The 23,795-nt window shown below is 46.5% G+C and overlaps 1 protein-coding gene across 1 annotated transcript; it reads right to left on the reverse strand.

The window, feature by feature from the left end:
- Positions 1-1,533: 1,533 nt before the first annotated feature.
- LOC122925518 (olfactory receptor 6F1-like) lies at positions 1,534-22,085 on the reverse strand. Its single transcript, XM_044276875.1, has 3 exons — positions 21,971-22,085; positions 2,614-2,705; positions 1,534-2,487 (listed from the first exon to the last, which is right to left on the reverse strand). The coding sequence occupies exons 1-3, from the start codon at positions 22,083-22,085 to the stop codon at positions 1,534-1,536; spliced, it is 1,161 nt and encodes a 386-aa protein (XP_044132810.1).
- Between the last annotated feature and the right edge of the window lie 1,710 nt (positions 22,086-23,795).

Genomic DNA, 23,795 nt, shown 5'->3' on the forward strand with positions numbered 1-23,795 from the left:
CTTGACAAATGTAAACCCATATCTCTTTGGGTTTTGATACGTTTATGACCAGACTGCTTGCTTCACACCATTCCACAAACACGTCCACCACCCTTCTGTATTCAGACTCACACCCTCCTTAATGCAGCCCACTATCACTAAGTCATCTGAGTACTTCTGTAGATGGCAGAGCTCACTATTGGAAATCCGCTTAGTCTTTCCCCAGGGTACATGTTGCGATATACAGGTCAGATAGTTTACAATCCATGTCCTTAGTTGATATGAGAAGCCTAGATTCACTAGTTTCCCTTTAAGTACCTCAGGCCGGATAGTGTTAAAGAAGTGCTAGAGAAGTAAAAAAAAAAAAGTGAAGGGATTATTACCAGGGCCAATGTTGGCTACCATCTTCCCCAACATTAGCCCTTTGAACACTTTCTTGTTCTGTGCTATGAGTGCTACTTAGACAGTATTCATTGGGACTCTCAGGAAGGTTGGTACAGTCATAGTCTCTAGTATCCAGTTAAATAAGTAGTTTATCACATCATACAACTGATCGCTACAGTACTCCCGATACAATTCTGTCAGTGCCTGCCGTCTTACCTACCCCCACCTTCCTTAGTACATCCATCACCAGCTCTCTATTCACTACCATTGTTATATTCCTATTGGTACCCTCCACTTCCTCCTTCTCCATAGCCCTCACCTGCCTCAAACCAGCTCACACTGGAGCGCTCCCAAAACGGAACTTGTTAAAGTAGTCATTCAGCTCATTCACTATACCATTCTCTCCAACCCAAATTCCGGGTTCAGGTTGATGCCAGTAATTTTCTTCATACCCGCTCACACTGTCTTCATGTCATTGCTTGCCAGCTTGTCCTCCATTCTCTTCATATAGGCCTCCCTCCCTTCCTTCACTTTAAACTTCAGGTCCAGCTGGGTCTTCTTTAGTGCCTTATGTTTGTGCCTTATCTTATCTAAAGGCTTCTTTCTTCCTATTCATAGCACTTTTAATCTCTTTTGTAACCCAGGACTTTTGACTCTCACAATGGTTTCAGTACAGAAGTTTATGTAGTCCGTCACCCGTTCAACAGCTCCATTAATGCCCCCGTCACCTGATCTATACAGCACCTCCTAATCTATCGTATCGAAACAGTATTTCAACTCTTCCACCCTCTCTGCAGACCACTGCTTGACATGCTTAACCCTAACCGGCTGCTTTAGGATTGCTGGTCTGTGCATTGGTTTTAGGTAGATGAGGTTGTGGTCCAATTTTCCTATTGGGGGAAATGCTTTTGCTACATATGCATCCTTTACATTGGCAAATAGGAAATCCAGGATATTGTCTCTAGTGTCACATCTCACATATTGCACAAATTTAGGCAAGCCAGAGGCCACCAGAGCCCTATTGAAGAGCCTGGAAATATTAAGCTTGTTCAGCCTGTGAAAAAATATGCCTTAGAGGTGGAATGTTCATTACGTGTGGAGGAAGGTACTTCAGACAACAATATGGGAAAGGGTTCTCTACAGTAAGAGCGGGACTATGGACTCTTGTCTCTACGTGTCCTTTGCTTTCCACAGCCTCAAATATTGAATATATTTAAAAATGGCTCCTCTAATGTTCTGGTTTCTCAAGCTGTAGATTAGAGGGTTAAACAATGGAGTCACCAGTGTGTATAGAACAGATAGACCTTTGTTCAGATTTATGGAATTATCTCTTGGTGGGAAGATATAAATGGATGACAGTGTCCCGTAGTACATGCACACAATGATCAGGTGGGAGCTGCAGGTGGAGAAGGCTTTATGTCTTCCAGTGCTGGAGGGAATATTGAGGATGGTCTGAATTATGGAAATGTAGGTGACTATGATGAACATAAATGGTGACCAAACAATGGTAAATGCTATCAGAGCGGTGACTAGTTCTACAGAGGAAGTACTGGAGCAGGACAATTGTAGAAGGGGAGCAATGTCACAGTAGAAGTGGTTGATGGTGTTGAAGCCACAAAATTTTAGCTTGCTCAATGAAATGTATATTAAGAAGGCCAGGGTGAATCCCACCAACCAACAGGAGGTGACTACCTGAAGCTGATGTGTGAAGGTCATAATTGTGGCATAGTGTAATGGTCTACATATGGCAACATGCCGATCAAAGGCCATGGCTGCCAACAACAAGCACTGGGCAACTGTTGGAGTAGCTAATAGGTACAGTTGAAATAAACATCCAAAGACCGATACTTTCCCTCCTCCCTTCAGTATCAGCCATAACATGTTGGGCACAATGTTACTGGTGAACAGGATCTCCGACAAGGACAACTGGCTAAGGAAGAAATACATGGGGGAGTGGAGGCTCTTGGTGACCACAACCAGGACAATTACCAGGACATTTGCCGTCAAAGCCATGATGTGGACTATCAAACCGAAAGTAAAAACTAAAATCTTGAGGTTGTGGAGGCTTCCAAATCCCAAGAGGAGAAATTCTGTGATTGTTGATTGATTTCTCTTGTCCATTTCCTAAGAAGCAGAAGATAGAGGAAGACCAAACGACATTAGACCAAAACAAAAAAGAACAGCCATTTTCTCTTCCATCTCAAAAAAACTTTTGATCTGGTTTCAGATCCAAGGTAGACTGTAAGGCACCTGGCTTGCAACAAGAGCTCTTCCCCACAAAGGCAGACCAAGCACCAAAGATCCATCTTTGAATTCAGCCCCCATCGTAGCCTCTGGCAAGCCTAAAATGGAGAGGAATAGGATGAAAGTAACTCAGAAAAACATGGCTGTTGACTTCCTAAAACAGCCCCATTTACTTAAGTTGCAGTATCAGAAAACTTGCAGTCAAATATTGGACTGTTTGCTTGTGACCCCTATATAGGAGCCGCTTCCACTCCTGCAAAATGTATAACACACATGGCATGCATGGGTCAGTGCCATGTAATTTTACATTACTAGCCAGATAAAAACTCCTGACACCCACCCACCTGGCAAAATCCACCCTATGCCAGGGGTCCATGCTCGCTCCTGTTCGCACTGATACCACATCTCTTACCCTGCTGATCCCCACCTGTTGCCGCACTTTCTCTCATCTCCTTCTAGGTGGCAGCGCTTCCAGCCGCTGGTGGCTGCATGTGCTGCTTGGCCTCCTGGCTTGCCGCCTGCGGCATGCACCCTCACTTCCAAATGTGTCTACAGCCAATGGCTGGCTCTGCCTGGATACTTAACCACTTCAGCCCCCCTAGCTGAAACACCCTTAATGACCAGGCCACTTTTTACACTTCTGCAGTACACTACTTTCACCGTTTATTGCTCGGTCATGCAACTTACCACCCAAATGAATTTTACCTCCTTTTCTTCTCACTAATAGAGCTTTCATTTGGTGGTATTTCATTGCTGCTGACATTTTTACTTTTTTTGTTATTAATCTAAATTGAACAAAATTTTTGCAAAAAAATGATATTTTTCACTTTCAGTTGTAAAATTTAAAAAAAAAAAAAACGACATCCATATATAAATTTTTCGCAAAATTTATTGTTCTACATGTCTTTGATTAAAAAAAAAATGTTTGGGTAAAAAAAAAAAATGGTTTGGGTAAAAGTTATAGCATTTACAAACTATGGTACAAAAATGTGAATTTCCGCTTTTTGAAGCAGCTCTGACTTTCTGAGCACCTGTCATGTTTCCTGAGGTTCTACAATGCCCAGACAGTGGAAAAAACCCACAAATGACCCCATTTCGGAAAGTAGACACCCTAAGGTATTCGCTGATGGGCATAGTGAGTTCATAGAACTTTTTATTTTTTGTCACAAGTTAGCGGAAAATGATTTTTTTTTTTTATTTATTATTTTTTTTCCTTACAAAGTCTCATATTCCACTAACTTGTGACAAAAAATAAAAACTTCCATGAACTCACTATGCCCATCATGAAATATCTTGGGGTGTCTTCTTTCCAAAATGGGGTCACTTGTGGGGTAGTTATACTGCCCTGGCATTTTAGGGGCCCATATGCGTGAGAAGTAGTTTGAAATCAAAATCTGTAAAAAATGCCCTGTGAAATCCGAAAGTTGCTCTTTGGAATGTGTGCCCCTTTGCCCACCTAGGCTGCAAAAAATTGTCACACATGTGGTATCGCCGTACTCAGGAGAAGTAGGGCAATGTATTTTGGGTTGTCATTTTACATATACCCATGCTGGGTGAGAGAAATATCTCGGCAAAAGACAACTTTTCCCATTTTTTTATACAAAGGTGGCATTTGACCAAAATATTTATCTCACCAGCATGGGTATATGTAAAATGACACCCCAAAACACATTCCCCAACTTCTCCTGAGTACGGTGATACCACATGTGTGACACTTTTTTTGCAGCCTACATGTGTAAAGGTGCCCAAATTCCTTTAAGGTGGGCATTTTTAGACATTTGGATCCCAGACTTCTCACGCTTTAGGGCCCCTAAAAAGCCAGGGCAGTATAAATACCCCCCATGTGACCCCTCTTTGGAAAGAAGACACCCCAAGGTATTCAATGAGGGGCCTGGCGAGTTCATAGAATATTTATTTTTTTTGGCATAAGTTTGCGGAAATTGTTATTTTTATTTTTTTGTTTTAGTTTTTTCTCACAAAGTCTCACTTTCCGCTAACTTGGGACAAAAATTTCAATCTTTCATGGACTCAATATGCCCCTCAGCGAATAGCTTGGGGTGTCTTCTTTCCAAAATGGGGTCGTTTGTGGGGTATTTGTACTGCCCTGGCATTTGAGGGTCTCTGCAATCATTACATGTATGGCCAGCATTAGGAGTTTCTGCTATTCTCCTTATATTGAGCATACGGGTAATAAGATTTTTTTTTTCGTTCAGCCTCTGGGCTGAAAGAAAAAAATGAACGGCACAGATTTCTTCATTCACATCGATCAATGTGGATGAAAAAATCTCTGCCAAAAAAAAAAAAAAGGAGGGGAAAGGCGTCTGCCAGGACATAGGAGCTCCGCCCAACATCCATACCCACTTAGCTCGTATGTCCTGGCAAACCCGATTTCTCCATTCACATCAATCGATGTGGATGAATAAATCATTGCCAGGATTATTTATTTTTTTATATACAAAGTGTTTGCCAAAGCATATGAACACTGCCGCCTCCTCAGCTCATAAGCCTCGGCAAACGTATCTTTTACTGCAGAGGAGAAATCTCGTCTTGCAGCGCCGCACACACTGACTTTTGTGTAATCTGACAGCAGCGCAATGCTTCTGTCAGAATGCACATCAGTGCTGCAGCTAGTCGATCGGTTGGTCCACCTGGAAGGTAAAAAAAACAAAACAAAAAAGAAAAAACCAGGCCGCAACGCAATAAATTTTATTAACTTTATAATAACCTTTGAACAGAACATATAAACTTTATTTAACTTTTGGAACTGAACGTTAACTTTTTTGCTTACTGGTGTTTTTTTTTGTTTTTTTTTTACCTTTTATAGGACAAACCTCTCCTTTCCCATGGGACAATGTGCAAAGCGCAAATCGCCCAAAGATGTGGCGAAGTGCATTATGCACTTTGTCCCAGGTGAAAGGAGAGGTTTACAGCAGCTGTGTGTGAATGGGCCCTAATAGCCCTGTGTACCTGTCCTGTGAGATGTGATCCCTATGCTAAGTGTACCTGTGTGTGGTACTTCCGGAAACACTCCCCTAAGCATAGGGCAGGGTGGTCAGGGCAGTCAGGACAGAAATAGCGGGTGTCACGCCTTATTCCACTCCTGCTACAGACACGACATCTTTTTCGGGGTGACGGTTGGGTTGAGGTACCAGCAACGACATTGGGGAAATGTCGCTCGTGTAGACGGCTAACTACACTGGTGGATGGGGCCACGGAACCTCCTGGATACAGGAGGTTCTCGATGATCTCTTCCTGAAATTTGAGGAAGGATCCTGTTCTCCCAGCCTTACTGTAGAGAACAAAACTATTATACAGAGCCAATTGAATTAAATATACAGACACCTTCTTATACCAGCGTCTGGTGCGTCGGGAAACTAAATACGGAGCCAACATCTGGTCATTGAAGTCCACCCCTCCCATGTGAAGGTTATAGTCGTGGACTGAGAGGGGCTTTTCAATGACACTGGTTGCTCGCTCAATTTGGATTGTCGTGTCTGCGTGAATGGAGGAGAGCATGTAAACGTCACGCTTGTCTCTCCATTTCACCGCGAGCAGTTCTTGGTTACACAAGGCAGCCCTCTCCCCCCTTGCAAGACGGGTGGTAACGAGCCGTTGGGGGAAGCCCCGCGGACTAGTTTGCGCGGTGCCACAGCAGCCAATCTGTTCTAGGAACAAATGCCTGAAGAGGGCCACACTTGTGTAGAAATTGTCCACATAAAGATGGTACCCCTTGCCAAATAAGGGTGACACCAAGTCCCAGACTGTCTTCCCACTGCTCCCCAGGTAGTCAGGGCAACCGACCGGCTCCAGGGTCTGATCTTTTCCCTCATAGATCCGAAATTTGTGGGTATAGCCTGTGGCCCTTTCACAGAGCTTATACAATTTGACCCCATACCGGGCGCGCTTGCTTGGGATGTATTGTTTGAAGCCAAGGCGCCCGGTAAAATGTATTAGGGACTCGTCTACGCAGATGTTTTGCTCAGGGGTATACAAATCTGCAAATTTCTGGTTGAAGTGGTCTATGTGGAGCCGGTCAAAAGCTGGGTGGCCTCTGGGACGGGAGGTGGTGTTGTCGCTAAAGTGCAGGAAACGCAGGATGGTCTCAAATCGTGTCCTGGACATAGCAGCAGAGAACATGGGCATGTGATGAATTGGGTTCGTGGACCAATATGACCGCAATTCATGCTTTTTGGTTAGACCCATGTTGAGGAGAAGGCCCAGAAAAATTTTAATTTCGGAAACTTGGACTGGTTTCCACCGGAAAGGCTGGGCATAATAGCTTCCCGGGTTGGCGGATATAAATTGTGTGGCATACCGATTTGTTTCTGCCACGACTAAGTCCAAGAGCTCCGCAGTCAAGAACAGCTCAAAAAATCCCAGGGCCGAACCGATCTGAGCTGTCTCAACCCGAACTCCAGACTGGGCGGTGAAATGGGGAACTACAGGTGCGGCTGAAGTTGGGGACTGCCAATCAGGATTTGCCAGCACCTCAGGGATTCTAGGGGGTCTACGGGCCTGTCTGTGCGGTGGCTGCGACGGGGTAACTACTGCACGTGCCACCGTACCAGCTTCAACTGCCCTTCTGGTGCTCGCCACTTCACCATGTTGTACGGCAGTGCTGGTACTAGGTCCAGGGAGGGCTGCGCTGCTGGTGTATGCCTCACCACGTAATCCGACAGCGCCAGCCCCACTCTGCTGCCCTTGAAGCGGATCCTGCGCAACCTGTGGTCTAGCGACACGGGGCCGGGTATGCCTGGTGGTATCAGGGACCTCAACCTCCTCGTCCGAACTTTGGGTCAGAGTGCCACTGCTTTCTACAGGTTCATATTCTGACCCGCTAGATTCATCAGATGAGGGTTCCCATTCCTCATCCGACTGGGTCAGAAGCCTGTAGGCCTCTTCAGAAGAATACCCCCTGTTTGACATTTGGACTACTAAATTTAGGGGTATTCCCTGAGACTACCCAAGAAAAAAAGCCTGTCTTACAAATGGGAGGTTAGCGAAGTACCGGAGGCCGCTGAGGTTGATAAAAAATATCAAAACTGATTTTTTTATCGCCGCAGCGCGTGTAAAGTGAATGTGCAGTGATAAAAAAAAAATATCTTGTCACTGCGGCGGGGCGGGCGTGGGTGAACCCACGTGTGGGCGACCGATCAGGCCTGATCGGGCAAACACTGCGTTTTGGGTGGAGGGCGAACTAAGGTGACACTAATACTATTATAGATCTGACTGTGATCAGTTCTGATAACTTACAGATACTATAAAAGTACAAATGCTGATTAGCGATACGCTAATCAGCGAATAAGTGACTGCGGTGCGGTGGGCTGGGCGCTAAACAATCGCTAAACTACCTAACCAAGGGGCCTAAACTATCCCTAAAACCTAACAGTCAATACCAGTGAAAAAAAAACTGATCACTTTTTTCCTTTCACTAGGTGATTGACAGGGGCAAGAAGGGGTGATCAAGGGGTTAATTGGGGTGCAGGGGGGTGATCTGGGGCTAAGTGTTGGTGTTTGGTGCTACTCACTGTGATTCCTGCTCCTCTGCTGAGACCAACCGACCAAAAGGACCAGCAGAGGAGCAGGCCAGCCATATAACACATTATATTTACTAATATAATGTGTTAACTGGCTTCTGATTCGTTTTTTTTTTAAATCATCAGCCTGCCAGCCAAGATCATTGGCGTGACTCTGCCTGACACTGCCGTCTCCGGACCGCGATCCTGCGTTAGGCGGTCCGGAGGCGGTTAAGGTGCCCACCTTCGTAGGACGGTTCCTGAGCTTTAGGTTGTTCTAGTGTCCAGTAGCCAGCAAAGGTGTGCTCTTGTGTCTGTCTACCTGAGCACCGTACCCACCCTGACTACTGATTCTCATCTCATGTCTCCTGTCCCGACCATTGCCTGTGTCTCGTTTTGCTCCTGATTACGCACATACTCTGTCTACCCTGAGCTTGGACTGTATGCAGACAAAGCATTTTGCCTGATCCCTTGGTTTTTTACATTGTTGTCTCTGACTCTCATAGGTCAGCTGCCATCTACACCAGGACTACTCCAGGAGGTAGCAGCCTGGTTGGTTCAGTGCAGCAAAGTCCAGTTTTCTGTACAGAGGTTAACGGTAGTGTTGAGCGAGCATGCTTGGCCGAACTGCTGTTCGGCTCGAGCATCGCTATGCTCGGCACATGGCGGTACTCGGCCGAGTACCACATGAGCTCAAGCGCCATGTACGAGTCACCTCCCCGCACATTTCTTGGCTGCTATGCAGCCAATAAACGTGCAGGTAAATACTGCCATCACTGTAATGCCGTAGCCTTGGTTACTGGCATTACAGTGATTGGCTGGCCGCAACAAGTGATCGGGTGCTATATGGCACCCGATGACGCATGTTTGGCTCATTATTAGTCAGGGACAGATAGTGTAGGGAGTGTGATTGCAATCAATTTAGTCGAAAAACGTTTCAAAGACCCAAAAGTCCTTTGAAGGACTATTGTGTGTGGTGGCAGGCATTTTAATATAGACATAAAATTTTTTTCCCCACTTTTCCATAGAGTGCAGTGACTTGTGACATCTGTGCAATACCTTCTGTGTGTCAGGACGAGAGATAGAAGAAATATAAGTGAAATCAATTTTTCTGTTTTTATACTTTTACGTACTTTTTCTATATACTGTGCTTGCTGTGAACTGTGACATCCGTGCCACATCTTGTACAAGGGAATTATGTGTGAGGTCACAGTGTGAGCAATAGGTGGGCCGAAGTAAATACAGTTCTGGTTACTCAAGGTTACGTCGTCCCTGGGCAGGCTCGCATAAGTGAACAGGCGAACGGCACAGGGATTCTCTGGGGCACACTCTGGTGTAAGGGATACAGGCCAGATGGGGATTCGAGGTGCCCTTGATGGTCTGTATTAATGTGCCTATGGCAAGGTCCCTTGTAGTCGTGACGCCAATACCTTTTGTGGTGTTGCACCGATTTACTGTAGTGTCAATTGAGGAACTGAAGACTGAGACGAGGATGGTGTAATTCAACTGATAACTTTATCTGAACGTTGCTCCTAGTAACGGTTACATCCATATAGAAAACAGACTCTTTAAGATGGACAGAGGTAAAGCTGCAAGAGGTCCACTGTTTACAGGTGTAATGTCTGTCTCTCAGGCTGATAAATGATATAGAATTTATGCTTACTGGTAGAGGACTTTTATGCTGGTCCTTGTTATCCCAGTGCAGGTTAGTGAGGCTGCCGGACGCTGGTAAATCCTTCACTTTTAAATCCAAAGGTCCTAAGGCGCTTGTAGAGATGGCCGCAACCCTTTGGGGGGTCTCCTTTCTTAAGTATTCTCTGAGTTAATATACTTCTGGGTATGTGGAGCACTTCAGCTCTGGGCTGAAGACTGGCTGAGAACTCAAGACTGCTGACTGAACTCAACTGGTCTGGAACAAACTGAACTAGAGACTGACACACCTAGACTAGGCCTGAGCTGGACTTTATATATGGGAGGTGTTATCTCCCCCTAGTGGTAGGCTCCGTGTAATGTAATCTAATACACCTGTTGGCAGGGATTTTGCATAAAGATGCATTTGCAGCATAAAACAGGCTATACAAGGAATACAAAGCAATACACAACAACTTTGCAGTACCCACGAGGGTAGTGGGACACTGCACATATAACATTTAATATGAAGAAGGCGAGAATTAAGAGACGGAAAAATGGCCATGATGCTGATGGTTCACGCAGAGGCCTTGGCCCTGGGCGCGTTGAATCTGTGCCTGCTGCCAGAGCACAAGAAAAACAATCATCCACGATACTTAGCTTCCTGTCCCAGTTTGCAGGGCGTCGCAGGACAAAACTTTTGAAGTCAGACCAGTGCGACCAGGTGGTCGGTTGGATTGCAGCAGATAATGCTTCCAGTCAGTTAAGCTTCTACCAAGTCCAGTCTCAGTAGCCAAGAGTCTGGTCAACAGAATCATCACCCTGATCCTCCTTCCTCCCACCATGGAGATTCTGGCCAAACACTTGCATATTCCGAGGAGCTCATTGCCATTACTTGATTTGGCCCTCTGGCCAAGCACGCTTGAAGAGGGACATGAGATCTTGTGCCCTGATTCCCAACCTGTTGAGCATCCACAGTCACAAGAACATGATGGTGGGGAACGGCAATTAGTGTTTAATGAGGTGGATGATGATAAGACACAGTTGCCAATGAGTCAACCGCAATTACTGTCTCAAGAGGTTGATGAAGAGGATGAGACACAGTTGTCAATCACTGAGGTTGTAGTTAGGTTAAAAAATCAAGAGGATGATCAGAATGAGGAAGTGGAAGAGGAGGTGGTGGACGATGAGGTCACTGACCCAACCTGGGAAGGTGGAAAGCTGAGCGAGGACAGCAGTACAGAGGGGGAGGGATCTGCAGCACCGCAACAGGCTGGAAGAGGCAGTGGGGTAGCAAAAGGGAGAAGGCGGGTCACACCACACAGGCCCGCAACTGTTCCACGGAGCACCCCCTTGCTGAAATCTCCCTTGCCAAGGGGTAGATGTTCCGCAGTATGGCGCTTTTTTGAGGAACGTGTGGACGACAAAAAAATAGTAGTTTGCAACCTGTGCCACGCGAAAATGAGCCGGGACTTGAACACTAGCAACCTCACCATCACCAGCATGATCCGCCACATGGCTTCCAAGCCCCATAATAAGTGGGACAAACCTCTGGGTCCACAATCTGTGTCTGCGGGTCATACCACTGCCTCCTCTCTACCCTATGGTACGTGCTGGCCAATCGCCTGTCAAAGATGCAGGCGAAGATGGCTCCCGCCCTGCACCTGGACCTTCGCAAGCACCATCAGCGACCACATCCACTTCCCTGTCCAAGCACAGCGTCCAAATGTCCTTAACCCAAGCATTTGAACGCAAGCGTAAATACCCAGCCACCAACCCACAGGCCATAGCACTAAATGCACACCTTTCAAAATTACTGGCCCTGGAAATGTTTCCATTTAGGCTTGTGGACACTGAGGCCTTCCGCAGCCTGATGTCGGCAGCCGTCCTGCTGTACTCTGTCCCCAGCCGCCACTATTTTTCAAGGTGGGCCATGCCCTCCTTACACCAACATGTGTCCCGAAATGTCACTCGTGCCCTGACCAACTGTCACGATAGGTAGGGAAGGGAACAGCAAACTAAAAGACAAACTAAACAATGGACTAGGACCCACAAGCTAGGGAAAAACCAGTTCACCTCCTAGCAATCCCTGACACACTTTCCCTAGGCTGCTAAGCCCATGTGCATACCTCAATGGTAGATATACACCTGTCCCTGTGCCTAAGACTATAACACACTAAACAGACCCTCAGCAATAGGAAAAAAGGGTAAGAGGCACCCAGCGCCTTCTACCACCAAAAGCGCTAGCGTCCCCAATAGATGCCTAGACAAAACAGAAACCAAAAGGGAAAAGAGAAGGTAAAATACTTTTTTGATACGAGAAGGAGCAGATGATCCAACAAGCATCCAAAGGTCACACAAGGTAGAACTATAACCTGTAAAGGCTATAGGGAAAAAGGGAGGTACAAATAGCTTCACTAATCACCAAAAGAACACCACCTGGGAGAAGGTGGAACTGTGCTCAAACCCACAACAAACAAACTATCACGTCGAGTCATGTGCAGCAATTCTGACAGATCTCCTCAAACCACCCACAGGGCAGGGCGTGACACCAACGCAGTTACTGGGAAGGTCCACTTAACCACGGACACATGGACAAGTGCATTTGGCCAGGGACGCTACATTTCCCTAACTGCACACTGGGTAAACGTTGTGGAGGCCGGGAGCGAGTCATACCCTGGGATGGCACAGGTGCTACTGACGCCGAGGATTGCGGGCCCTACGTCGATCAGGGTTTCTGCCAGCAACTACGTTAGTGGCTCCAACCCCCACTTCTCCTCCGCCTCCTCTTCCACTTCAGAATTATCCGTGTGCAGCACCAGTCAGCCATCAGCCGGTAGCTGAAAGCAGTGTAGCACTGCAGTGGGGAAGCGTCAACAGGCTTTGCTGAAGCTGATTTGCTTAGGGGACAAACAGCACACCACTGCAGAGCTGTTGCAGGGGATAAGAGACCAGACAGAGCTGTGGCTCTCGCCACTCTACCTACAACCAGGCATGATTGTGTGTGATAATGGCCATAACTTGTGGCGGCTTTGGAGCTCGGCAAGCTCACACACATCCCATGCCTAGCCCACGTCTTAAACTTAGTGGTTCAGTGGTTTCTCAAAAACTACCCCAATTAGCCTGAGCTACTGGTGAAGGTGTGCCGCTTGTGTGCACATTTCCGCAAATCATTGACAGCTTCAGACGGTCTGTCAACGCTGCAGCAGTGCTTGAAATTGCCAGCTCACCGGCTGTTGTGCGATGTGAGCACGCACTGGAACTCCACGTTCTACATGTTGGCCACGCTTTGTGAGCAGCAGAGGGCAGTAGTGGAATACCAGTTTCTACATGGTCATCGCATTTACCGTCAGCTTCTACTAATCAGAAGCGAGGAGTGGGCATTGATGTCAGACCTCTGTGAGGTTTTAAGAAACTTTGAGGAATCAACACAGATGGTGAGCGGCGATAATGCTATTATCAGCGTAACCATTCCACTTCTGTGTCTACTCAAACGCTCGCTGCTCACAATTATGGACGACGCTTTGCATGTGGAAGAAGTGGAAATGGGGAAAGAAGACATTACACAGGGTGATAGCCAGACCACCCTCCGTCTGTCTTCTCAGGGCGAATTGGAGGATGAAGAGGAGGAGGAGCAGGAGACGGTTGCCTCCGCTACAGAGGGTAGTACCCATGGAAGTTAAATTTCATCTGTTCAGCGTGAATAGGCAGAAGAGGATGAGGAGATGGACAGTCATCCTCTTGATGATGACAGCGAAGTCTTGCCTGTTGGTACTCTGGCAGACATGGCTGACTTCATGTTAGGCTGCCTTTCCCGCGACCCGCACGTTTTACGCATTTTAGACAACATGGATTACTGGGTGTTCACCCTTCTCAACCCCCAATACAAAGAGAACTTCTCTTCTCTCATTCCTCAGGTGGAGAGTACGAGCAAAACGGTGCAATACCAGAAGATCCTTGTTGAAAAATTGCTCCAAAAATCTCCATCTGACAACGCTGGCTGCAGAGTCCGCACTTCCTTGAGCAAACGAGGAGGGGAGACAAGGGGAACACACAGCAGTTCCAACAGAGGCAGGGCAACACTCTCCAAGGCCTGGGACAGTTTCATGACACCCCGCCAGCACCCTTACCCTGATGCGTGGCCTAGTGTCACAATGAGGGAAAAGTTTTGGAAGTTGGTGATGGAGTACGTAGCAGACAGTGTCAGCATCCTCAGTGATCCCTCAGTGCCTTAAAACTACTGGGTGTCCAAGCTGGACACGTGGTACGAACTGACGCTCTATGCCTTGGAGGTGCTGGCCAGCCCTGCCGCCAGCGTTTTGTCTGAGCGGGTTTTTAGTGCTGCTGGTGGCATTATAACAAATAAGCGTATCCGCCTGTCAACTGAAAATGCTGACAGGTTGACTCTTATGAAAATGAACAAGGCCTGGATTGCCCCTGACTTCTCGACTCCACCAGGGGAAAGCGCATAAACAAAGGCACTTTAAATGTGTTGTTTAATACTCAATACACGGTATTCCCATGCACCCCTTCCACCACAAAAAAGGGTATATGGTTAAATCTCCCTTTTCTCATCCTCCTCTTCCATCAAATCAACATGCTTATTTGTTGCATATAATTTTTTTGAGGGTCAGCTCACCTGCAGGCCCTCACATATAATGTTTTACAGGGTCAGGTCAACTGCAGGCCCTCGCATATAATGTTTTACAGGGTAAACTCACCTGCAGGCCCTCACCTACAATCTTTTACAGGGTCATCTCATCTGACAGGGTACTCTGGCACACATGGCTGACTTCATGTTAGGCTGCCGTTCCCATGACCCGCGCATTATACACATTTTAGACAACACGGATTACTGGTTGTTCACCCTTCTCGACCCCCCCCCCCCCCCCACAAAGAGAACTTCTCAAGAATGTTTCTTAACAATTTTTCCTCAAAATTTTTTTATTTTTTTTCCGGTTTTGTGCGTATTATTGTCAGTCTGTAAAAGTGGCGTACTACTCGGACAACATGGTTCCCAGCAGCAACCTGGGAGTCCAAGATGCATCGAGACATCCTCCCCATGCTGTTCCCGAACCATTTCGATGGTCTTTCCATCAATTTCTGACCTTTTCCTATGAACCAGGCACCCTCCCCTCCTCAGAGCAGTGGTGCCTGGTTTAATGCTCGGGTTCTCCCATTGACTTCCATTGTACCGAGCATCCCGATGTGTTCAGCCAAAGCACCCAAGCACTTTGGTGCTCGATCAACACGAGTTGAAGGGTGAATGCCAGAGAATGGCCAGGATGACGCCCTTAAGTTTAGCTAAAGTCAAATTGGTTAGTTGGTGCAGTGGGTCCACACCCACTCCCCGTTACATACACTCTTTTGCCAAGAGCTGCATTCAATGTTTCTGTTGAGATGACCCCTTTAAGAATTGTGAAATCATGAAGCTGCTTTTCCACTCTTAGCCATAGGCATTTCTTGTTCCACCCTATGGCGTCTACGTATTTCACAGCATTCTTCTATAGTAGTGACACTTCTAAAGAAGCAGTATCCCTACCTCTGTAAGACATTGGGATACCGTAGGAGCCCATAGATTTCTATAGATGCCTTATTACAGACCCGTTTAATAGAGGTCCATAATATTCCTTTAGACGTGAAGCTTATATGGTTTCTGGTCTTGAATAACTTTGTCATCTGCTTCATCGGACCCACCATCAAATCTTTCCATGGCCACATTGACTCCTTTAAATGAAAGGCTATCGGTCACATAATGACTGTAAACCTTGAAGTATCTTACCTGACATGACCTGTAAAGCTGAAGAGCAGATGTGCTATATTCAATGAAGTGAAACCATTTTATATAGTGAAGCAAGACCCTCTTGGGAGTCCTTGCCGTCCTTGTTATTGTCAGTAGTCTCATTAGTGGTTTCACTAACAGCTATTAATTATCTAATAGTTGTGAAATTAACTGATTTATATTGACCATTTTATAACACATGGTTGGTGGTGGCCTCCTCGTTTGTTAGAGGGTTAGGATTTTTCAAGTTTGTGTGCAGTGTGCATGGCCAAGGATGGTGGAAAGAGGGCAGTCGGACAGCTGAACTTCTTTTACTGGACCCACATGGGCAACACACCTGATGTTTAGTTTTCTTTGGCTGCTGGCACACCCCTCGTTCTTCACAGTACCCCTGATGGTGGGGATAGTCTTTCCAGAGGGGAACACCAGGTCGCTACCTCTTGAGATGGATTGGCACACAAGGCAGCTGGTCCAGGCGGACCAGGAGGTACCAGGGTAAAGTACCAGAGGTACAGACGTAGTCAGCAGGCTGCAACAGTGCAGGACCGAAGGATGAGGCAGAGGCGAAGTCAAACAAGCAAGAGGTCAGGGCAGGTGGCACAGGTACAGGTCAGGCAATCCAGGTTGGCAACAGAGTCAAGGCAAGCAGGCAGGGATCAAACAGGTAGCAGAGTCCAGGAATACAAGCACAGGTCAGGTAAACAGGAACACAAGCAGAGATAACAGCAACCATTGCAGGACACTAAGACCTTGACACTGAGGATTGGTCAGCAAGGTCACATGATCTAACCCATAAAGCACAGGAAGTGACACGTGCAGGGCCTTAAAGGGAACCTGTCACCGGGATTTTGTGTATAGAGCTGAGGACATGGGTTGCTAGATGGCCACTAGCACATCCGCAATACCCAGTCCCCATAGCTCTGTGTGCTTTTATTGTGTAATAAAACCGATTTGATACATATGCAAATGAACCCGAGATGAGTCCTGTATGTGAGATGAGTCAGGGACAGGACTCATCTCAGGTTAATTTGAATATGTATCAAATCGGTTTTTTTACACAATAAAAGCACACAGAGCTATGGGGACTGGGTATTGCAGATGTGCTAGCGGCCATCTAGCAACCCATGTCCTCAGCTCTATACCCAAAATCCTGGTGACAGGTTCCCTTTAAGGAAGTGATGCAGGTCACAAGCAGCAAGCATACTGTGACCAGGGCTGAAAGGAAACTGGAGCGGATCCCAGAACAAACAGTACCTACAAGGACAGAGCCCAGGACTGAGGCTAAGCACCCTGTTCCTCCTCTCTTGCTAGGAGTAGGCTGGTCCTGCTTCCTGCCAGGAGGGGGAGTTCCAGTCTAGTGGGACAGGGAAAATAGAGGAGAGACAGTTCCTGTTTGGATAGTGGGGAAGTAAGGAAGCGCATGTCAGAGCTCCCACTCGCAGGAACCCTATCTTATTCCCCTGTGAGACCAACACTACAGAGAGAACAGGTTCAAGAAAGCATAAGTGCGCCAGTGTGATCAGTGAAATGACAGCTTTACAGAAACGGCAGTCTGAGGTGATGGACTACTTTTAAGACACCACTACCTACTTAAAGGGAGTCTGTCACCACTTTTTTGCATGTTAGACCATTAAAATAGGGTTATTTGATCCAGCCAGAACATAAAAACGGTAGCTTTGTGGTAGAAAACGGACTTTTCAATTTGCAGAAAACGAACTTATAAGATTATTTTCGGAGCCCTCTCAAGTGCCCAGGGCGGTCTCTCAATCCTCAGAGCCCAGGCAGGCACCTCCTAAACGGCTGATAACTCCGCCCTCCGTGCGCCTCTGCCCGCCCGTTTACTCCCCTCCCCTGTCCCTTTCCACTGCGGCTGTGCGGTACAAATCGTAGCGGGCGCATGCGCAATGCGATGCCCGCTCCTGGCAGGGCATCGCAATACCTATTGCGCATGAGCCGGCTAAACGGCGATTAGCCGGCGCATGCGCAATAGGTATTGCGATGCCCTGCCAGGAGCGGGCATCGCATTGCGCATGCGCCCGCTACGATTTGTACCGCACAGCCGCAGTGGAAAGGGACAGGGGAGGGGAGTAAACGGGCGGGCAGAGGCGCACGGAGGGCGGCGTTATCAGCCGTTTAGGAGGTGCCTGCCTGGGCTCTGAGGATTGAGAGACCGCCCTGGGCACTTGAGAGGGCTCCGAAAATAATCTTATAAGTTCGTTTTCTGCAAATTGAAAAGTCCGTTTTCTACCACAAAGGTACCGTTTTTATGTTCTGGCTGGATCAAATAACCCTATTTTAATGGTCTAACATGCAAAAAAGTGGTGACAGACTCCCTTTAAACCACCGCTAGGCCAGGCTAACATCAAGCCTGTACTACATTGGACACATATATACAAAAGTGCTTGCTGGTTCCAACCTATTGCCTTCCAATCAGCCCCCATACCTCATCTTTTGGTGCCAGAAACTGTGCTTTGTACAGTGCATTGAAAAAGTATTCATACACCTTGAACTTTCCCATATTTTTTATTGTTACACCCACAAACCTAAATGTATTTTATTGGGTGTTTTCTGTGATAGACCAAAATAAAGTAGCAAGTATGTCTGAAGTGAAAAGAAAATGATACATAGTTTTCAACATTTTTAATAAATAATAATCTGTGCGGCATTCAATTGTATTCAGCCCCCTGTACTCTGATAGTCACCTAATTAGTAATAAAGTCCACCTGTGTGTAATTTATTCTCAGTATAACTACAGCTGTTCTGTGAAGGTCTCAGAGGTTTGCTAAAGAATATCAGTAATCAAACAGCATCATGAAAACCAAGGAACACACCGGACAGGTCAGGGATAAAGTTGTAGAGAAGTGTAAAGCAGGGTTAGGTTATAAAAAAAATATCACAAGCTCTGAACATCCCACAGAGCACTGTTCAATCCATCATCAGGAAGAGCTGCAGAAATCCACAGCTCAAGTGGGAGAATCTGTCAACAGGACAACTATTAGTTGTGTACTCTACAAATCTGGCCTTTATGGAAGAGCCTCCTGACAAAACTATTAATTGACAAAACGCACGTCGAGGGTGTCTGCTCTACTGGGTTGTTTAGACTATCGCCATCATGGGTATTTATGTGTATTTTTGATTTATATTTTTTTAATGTATTTCACTGATGGTTTACTTAATCGTCCTATCTTTTGCTTCATGAGTATAATTTTTACACTGCATTATTATATGGTTCATGCTCATTTTATATATATATATATATATATATATATATATATACTGCTCAAAAAAATAAAGGGAACACAAAAATAACACATTCTAGATCTGAATTAATTAAATATTCTTCTGAAATACTTTGTTCTTTACATAGTTGAATGTGCTGACAACAAAATCACACAAAAATTAAAAATTAGAAATGACATTTTTCAACCCATGGAGGTCTGGATTTGGAGTCACACTCAAAATAAAAGTGGAAAAACACACTACAGGCTGATCCAACTTTGATGTAATGTCCTTAAAACAAGTCAAAATGAGGCTCAGTAGTGTGTGTGGCCTCCACGTGCCTGTATGACCTCCCTACAACGCCTGTGCATGCTCCTGATGAGGTGGCAGACGGTCTCCTGAGGGATGTCCTCCCAGACCTGGACTAAAGCATCTGCCAACTCCTGGACAGTCTGTGGTGCAACGTGACGTTGGTGGATAGAGCGAGACATGATGTCCCAGATGTGCTCAATTGGATTCAGGTCTGGGGAACGGGCGGGCCAGTCCATAGCATCAATGCCTTCGTTTTGCAGGAACTGCTGACACACTCCAGAAACATGAGGTCTAGCATTGTCTTGCATTAGGAGGAACCCAGGGCCAACCGCACCAGCATATGGTCTCACAAGGGGTCTGAGGATCTCATCTCGGTACTTAATGGCAGTCAGGCTACCTCCGGCTGTGCGGCCCTCCAAAGAAATGCCACCCCACACCATTACTGACTCAATGCCAAACCGGTCATGCTGGAGGATGTTGCAGGCAGCAGAACGTTCTCCACGGCGTCTCCAGACTCTGTCACGTCTGTCATGTGCTCAGTGTGAACCTGCTTTCATCTGTGAAGAGCACAGGGCGCCAGTGGCAAATTTGCCAATCTTGGTGTTCTCTGGCAAATGCCAAACGTCCTGCACGGTGTTGGGCTGTAAGCCCAACCCCCACCTTTGGACGTCGGGCCCTCATATCACCCTCATGGAGTCTGTTTCTGACTGTTTGAGCAGACACATGCACATTTGTGGCCTGCTGGAGGTCATTTTGCAGGGCTCTGGCAGTGCTCCTCCTGTTCCTCCTTGCACAAAGGCAGAGGTAGCGGTCCTGCTGCTGGGTTGTTGCCCTCCTACGGCCTCCTCCACGTCTCCTGATGTACTGGCCTGTCTCCTGGTAGCGCCTCCATGCTCTGGACACTACGCTGACAGACACAGCAAACCTTCTTGCCACAGCTCGCATTGATGTGCCATCCTGGATAAGCTGCACTACCTGAGCCACGTGTGTGGGTTCTAGACTCCGTCTCATGCTACCACTAGAGTGAAAGCACCGCCAGCATTCAAGTGACCAAAACATCAGCCAGGAAGCATAGGAACTGAGAAGTGGTCTGTGGTCACCACCTGCAGAACCACTCCTTTATTGGGGGTGTCTTGCTAATTGCCTATAATTTCCACCTCTTGTCTATCCCATTTGCACAACAGCATGTGACATTGATTGTCACTCAGTGTTGCTTCCTAAGTGGACAGTTTGATTTCACAGAAGTGTGATTGACTTGGAGTTACATTGTGTTGTTTAAGTGTTCCCTTTATTTTTTTGAGCAGTGTGTATATATATATAGTTATGATTTAGCATATTTTTCAGCAATTTTTTTTTCTATTTGATATTGGGATATAATTGACTATTTATCTTGATGCTATAAATATACTGGCCTAGTCCATCTACCCTGTATTGGACACTGAAAACATGTGGAGTTGAACTTTTTGTCCTAAATGCAAAACACTATTGCATTCCCACCATGGTGGTGGCAGCAACATTCTGTGGGGAGGCTTTTCTTCAGCAGAGACAGAGAAGGTGGTCCGAGTTGATGGGAAGATGGATGGAGCTAAATACAGGGCAAATCTGGAGAAAAACCTGGTAGAGGCCGCAAATTATTTGAGACTGGGCGGAGGTTCACCTTCCAGCAGAACAACGACCCTAAACTTCCAGCCAGAGCTACAATAGAAGGGTTTAGGTCAAAGCAAATTCATGTGTGGCCCAGTCACAGTCCAGACCTAAATTCCATGGAGAATCTAAGGCAAGACCTGAAAATTGTTCATCACAGACACTTTCAATCCAATCTGACTGAGCGTAAGATATTTTGCAAAAAAGAATGGGCTAAAATTTCAGCCTCTATTCACTTCCATTGTACTGCAGTGTGTGAACTCACCCTTAGGCTGCTTTCACATGAGCATATTGTCTGTATTCTGGCATGGATTCCAGATGATACACCCATCAAGATTGTCATCAGTATTTCATCGCCATTTACATACGTATTCCTTACTCCCATAGACTATAATGTGCGTATTTGGAAGCAAATACAGTTCTCTCCTCATATCTTCTCCTGTAATGTGCTCTGATATCACATAATATTAGCCTGAACATGCTGGGAGTTGTAGTCCTCTCCTCTTATACCTCCTCCTTGTAATGTCCGATAGCAAACTGTTGGAGGCAGTAAAGAAGGTCTGGTGAGTAAAGCAATGATTTATCTGACGATATATAGATTCTTGGACCTGCACACGGGGGCACAGGGTGAAAGTGCTGAAGATTTCCATGCAGATTTCTGTGGGTTTTGCACCCAAACGGCACCAAAAACTGCTATTTCAAACAGTAGTTTTTGGTGCAGATTTGATGCAGTTTTTCCACAGATCTCAGCCTTTATTAGAGAAGGGGGAAATTCTCAACTAAAACCACAAACAGTTGATGTCGAGGATTTTTAAATCCACACAGAAAATATCCACAAAGTGTCCATGAGACTTCTCTAGTCCCATACACTGTGCTGGCGCTGTACTCCGCTATGTGTGCAGGTCCCCAATGGTTTCCTTTCTGTGTGTTGTATGGTCACCCACTTTCCTGAGTGTGATGTCCTTCTCTTGGGGTGGAGGGGGGTGATGTCCTCTTCTTGGGGGGCTGTAATGTCCTCCTTTTGGAGGTTTGATGTCCTCCTCTTGTAGGGTGTGATGTCCTCCTTTTGGAGGTGAACGCAAGAAAGTTTTGCTGTGGGGACATGCATACAAGATTGCTGGCCATCCAGGTCAACGTAGGACCTTGAATCTCATCTCCCGACATTGCTGGTGGCCATTCATAGCTTCCTGTACTTTGTGTGCCCAGAACAAGTCACCTAGATTGAAACCTATGGGTCTATTATTGCCTCTGCCAGATTTACCTGTCTCTAATGGTTGTACAGTCATCTGGTTTGTCGTTGACCATTTTTCCAAAATGTCACATTTTATTCCACATCCAGATCTGTTATTTGCTACCCGTTTGGCTATGTTATTCATTATTCATATTATTTGCCTGCATGGATTTCCTCGCCACATCATCTCGGATAGAGGAATACAGTTCATCTCCCGCTTCTGGAGAACTTTATTTTAAGTCTCTGAATGTGTCTTTGGACTTATTTTCTGCTTACCACCCACAGTCTAACGGCCATGTGGAATGCATTAACCAAATACTGGTCAACTTCCTGCGACACTTCACCAATACCCATCAGGACAACTGGGTGAATTTTCTTCCCTGGGCGGAGTTTGCTCAAAACAATCGTGCCAGCCAAGCCACAGGTAAATCTCCATTTTTTGTGGTCAAGGGTCAAGATCAAAGTGTTTCTCTTTCTGTGAAGCCTCCTTCAGGGGTTCCTGGAGCAGATTCTTGTGTGGAGCAGTTCTCTCAAGTCTGGTTTGACACTAAGGAATCTCTTCAGAGACCAAAAGAGCAGATGAAAAGATCCACGGATAAGAGACGCAGACCTCCTCCTTCGTTTTCCATTGGAGACAAGGTATGGCTGATTTCTAGAAATATCCTTCTAAGACTTCCCTCTTACAAACTTGGGATCATTTCCAGAAATCAAGAAAATTAATCGTGTTGCCTACAAGCTCAAGCTATCAGCTACCTAGCGGTTTCCCAACTCATTTCATGTATCCTTACTTAAACCAGCTGTCTTTAACATGTTCTGCAAAGGCACTTCACAGACCCCTCCTCATGTCACTATGGATGATGAATTCGAAGTCAAGGACATCTTGAACAGGAGGATCATCTGGGGTAAGAACTTCTATTTAGTGGACTGGAAGGGCTACGGGCCTGAAGAGAGCTCTTGGGAACCTGCGGAGAATATTCATGCCCTCTCTTATTGAATTCCTCTCCAAGTTGGCTGTGTGGAGGAGGGGACGTAAGGAGGGACGTACTTTCAGTATTCGGCCTGTGCTGTGGTGTCACAACAGTGTCACAGACCGTCGTCTGCACACTGCAGCGCCATAGGTCCCAGCTCTGGCCTACTTCGCGGGCAGGTGCCCGCCAGCATACTGTCGCATCAGCCCTTACTGCCAAGTGTTTTCTTGCGCAGTAGCACACGCGCGTGCACCTCTCCCCTAGTTATAGGAGAGGAGAGCACACTTCCTGATTGCTGTCTTCGTCCGGAGGCAGGGTTACTGGTATTTAAGGCGGCTTCACTGACCATAAAGAACCCAACCGTGGCTGTTATACCTGCTAACCTCTGCTGAAGCTTCTTGCTTCTCCAGCCTTGACCCCCTGCATTGCCTAAATAAGATTCTGCCTTCCGTCTGCTACTTGGATTACCTGGACTATTGACCCCTGCATTGCCTGACTTCAATTCTGCCTGCCGTCATCTGTAAGTTTGTCTGGATCTCTGACCATGCACTGCCTGACTGTGAGTCCAACTGAACCAGTATATTGTATTACTCTGAACATTGTTTTGCTTTGGTATCAAGTGACTTTTGTCTACCTTCTGCCAGTAAAGAGCATCTGTTTCGTTACTCTGCCTCTGTTGGACTCCTGCAGTTAGCTGCTTTCTGGGTGACGGGTGTAAACACCGGTGTCCTGACTCTGGGAGTCAGCAATATTGGGCTAATTCCTAGTCCACTATCAGCTGACCCAGAGCATCCACATCCTCTGGTCCTGACACTCCTCTTGGAGGGTGTGATGTGCTGCTCTTGGAGGATTTGGGGGGGGACTATCTCTCTTTGGGGAGAGAGCGC

This window comes from Bufo gargarizans, chromosome 2 (assembly GCF_014858855.1).
Source record: "Bufo gargarizans isolate SCDJY-AF-19 chromosome 2, ASM1485885v1, whole genome shotgun sequence".
NCBI lineage: Eukaryota > Metazoa > Chordata > Amphibia > Anura > Bufonidae > Bufo > Bufo gargarizans.

Coding starts and splice junctions, on each gene's coding strand:
- LOC122925518 (XM_044276875.1), bottom strand. CDS start 22,085: ATGAATAACATAGCCAAACGGGTAGCAAATAACAGATCTGGATGTGGA. Junction 2,706..21,970: donor TGTACAACCATTAGAGACAG/GTAAATCTGGCA, acceptor TCTCCATTTTAG/GCTTGCCAGAGGCTACGATG. Junction 2,488..2,613: donor GAGCTCTTGTTGCAAGCCAG/GTGCCTTACAGT, acceptor TCTGCTTCTTAG/GAAATGGACAAGAGAAATCA.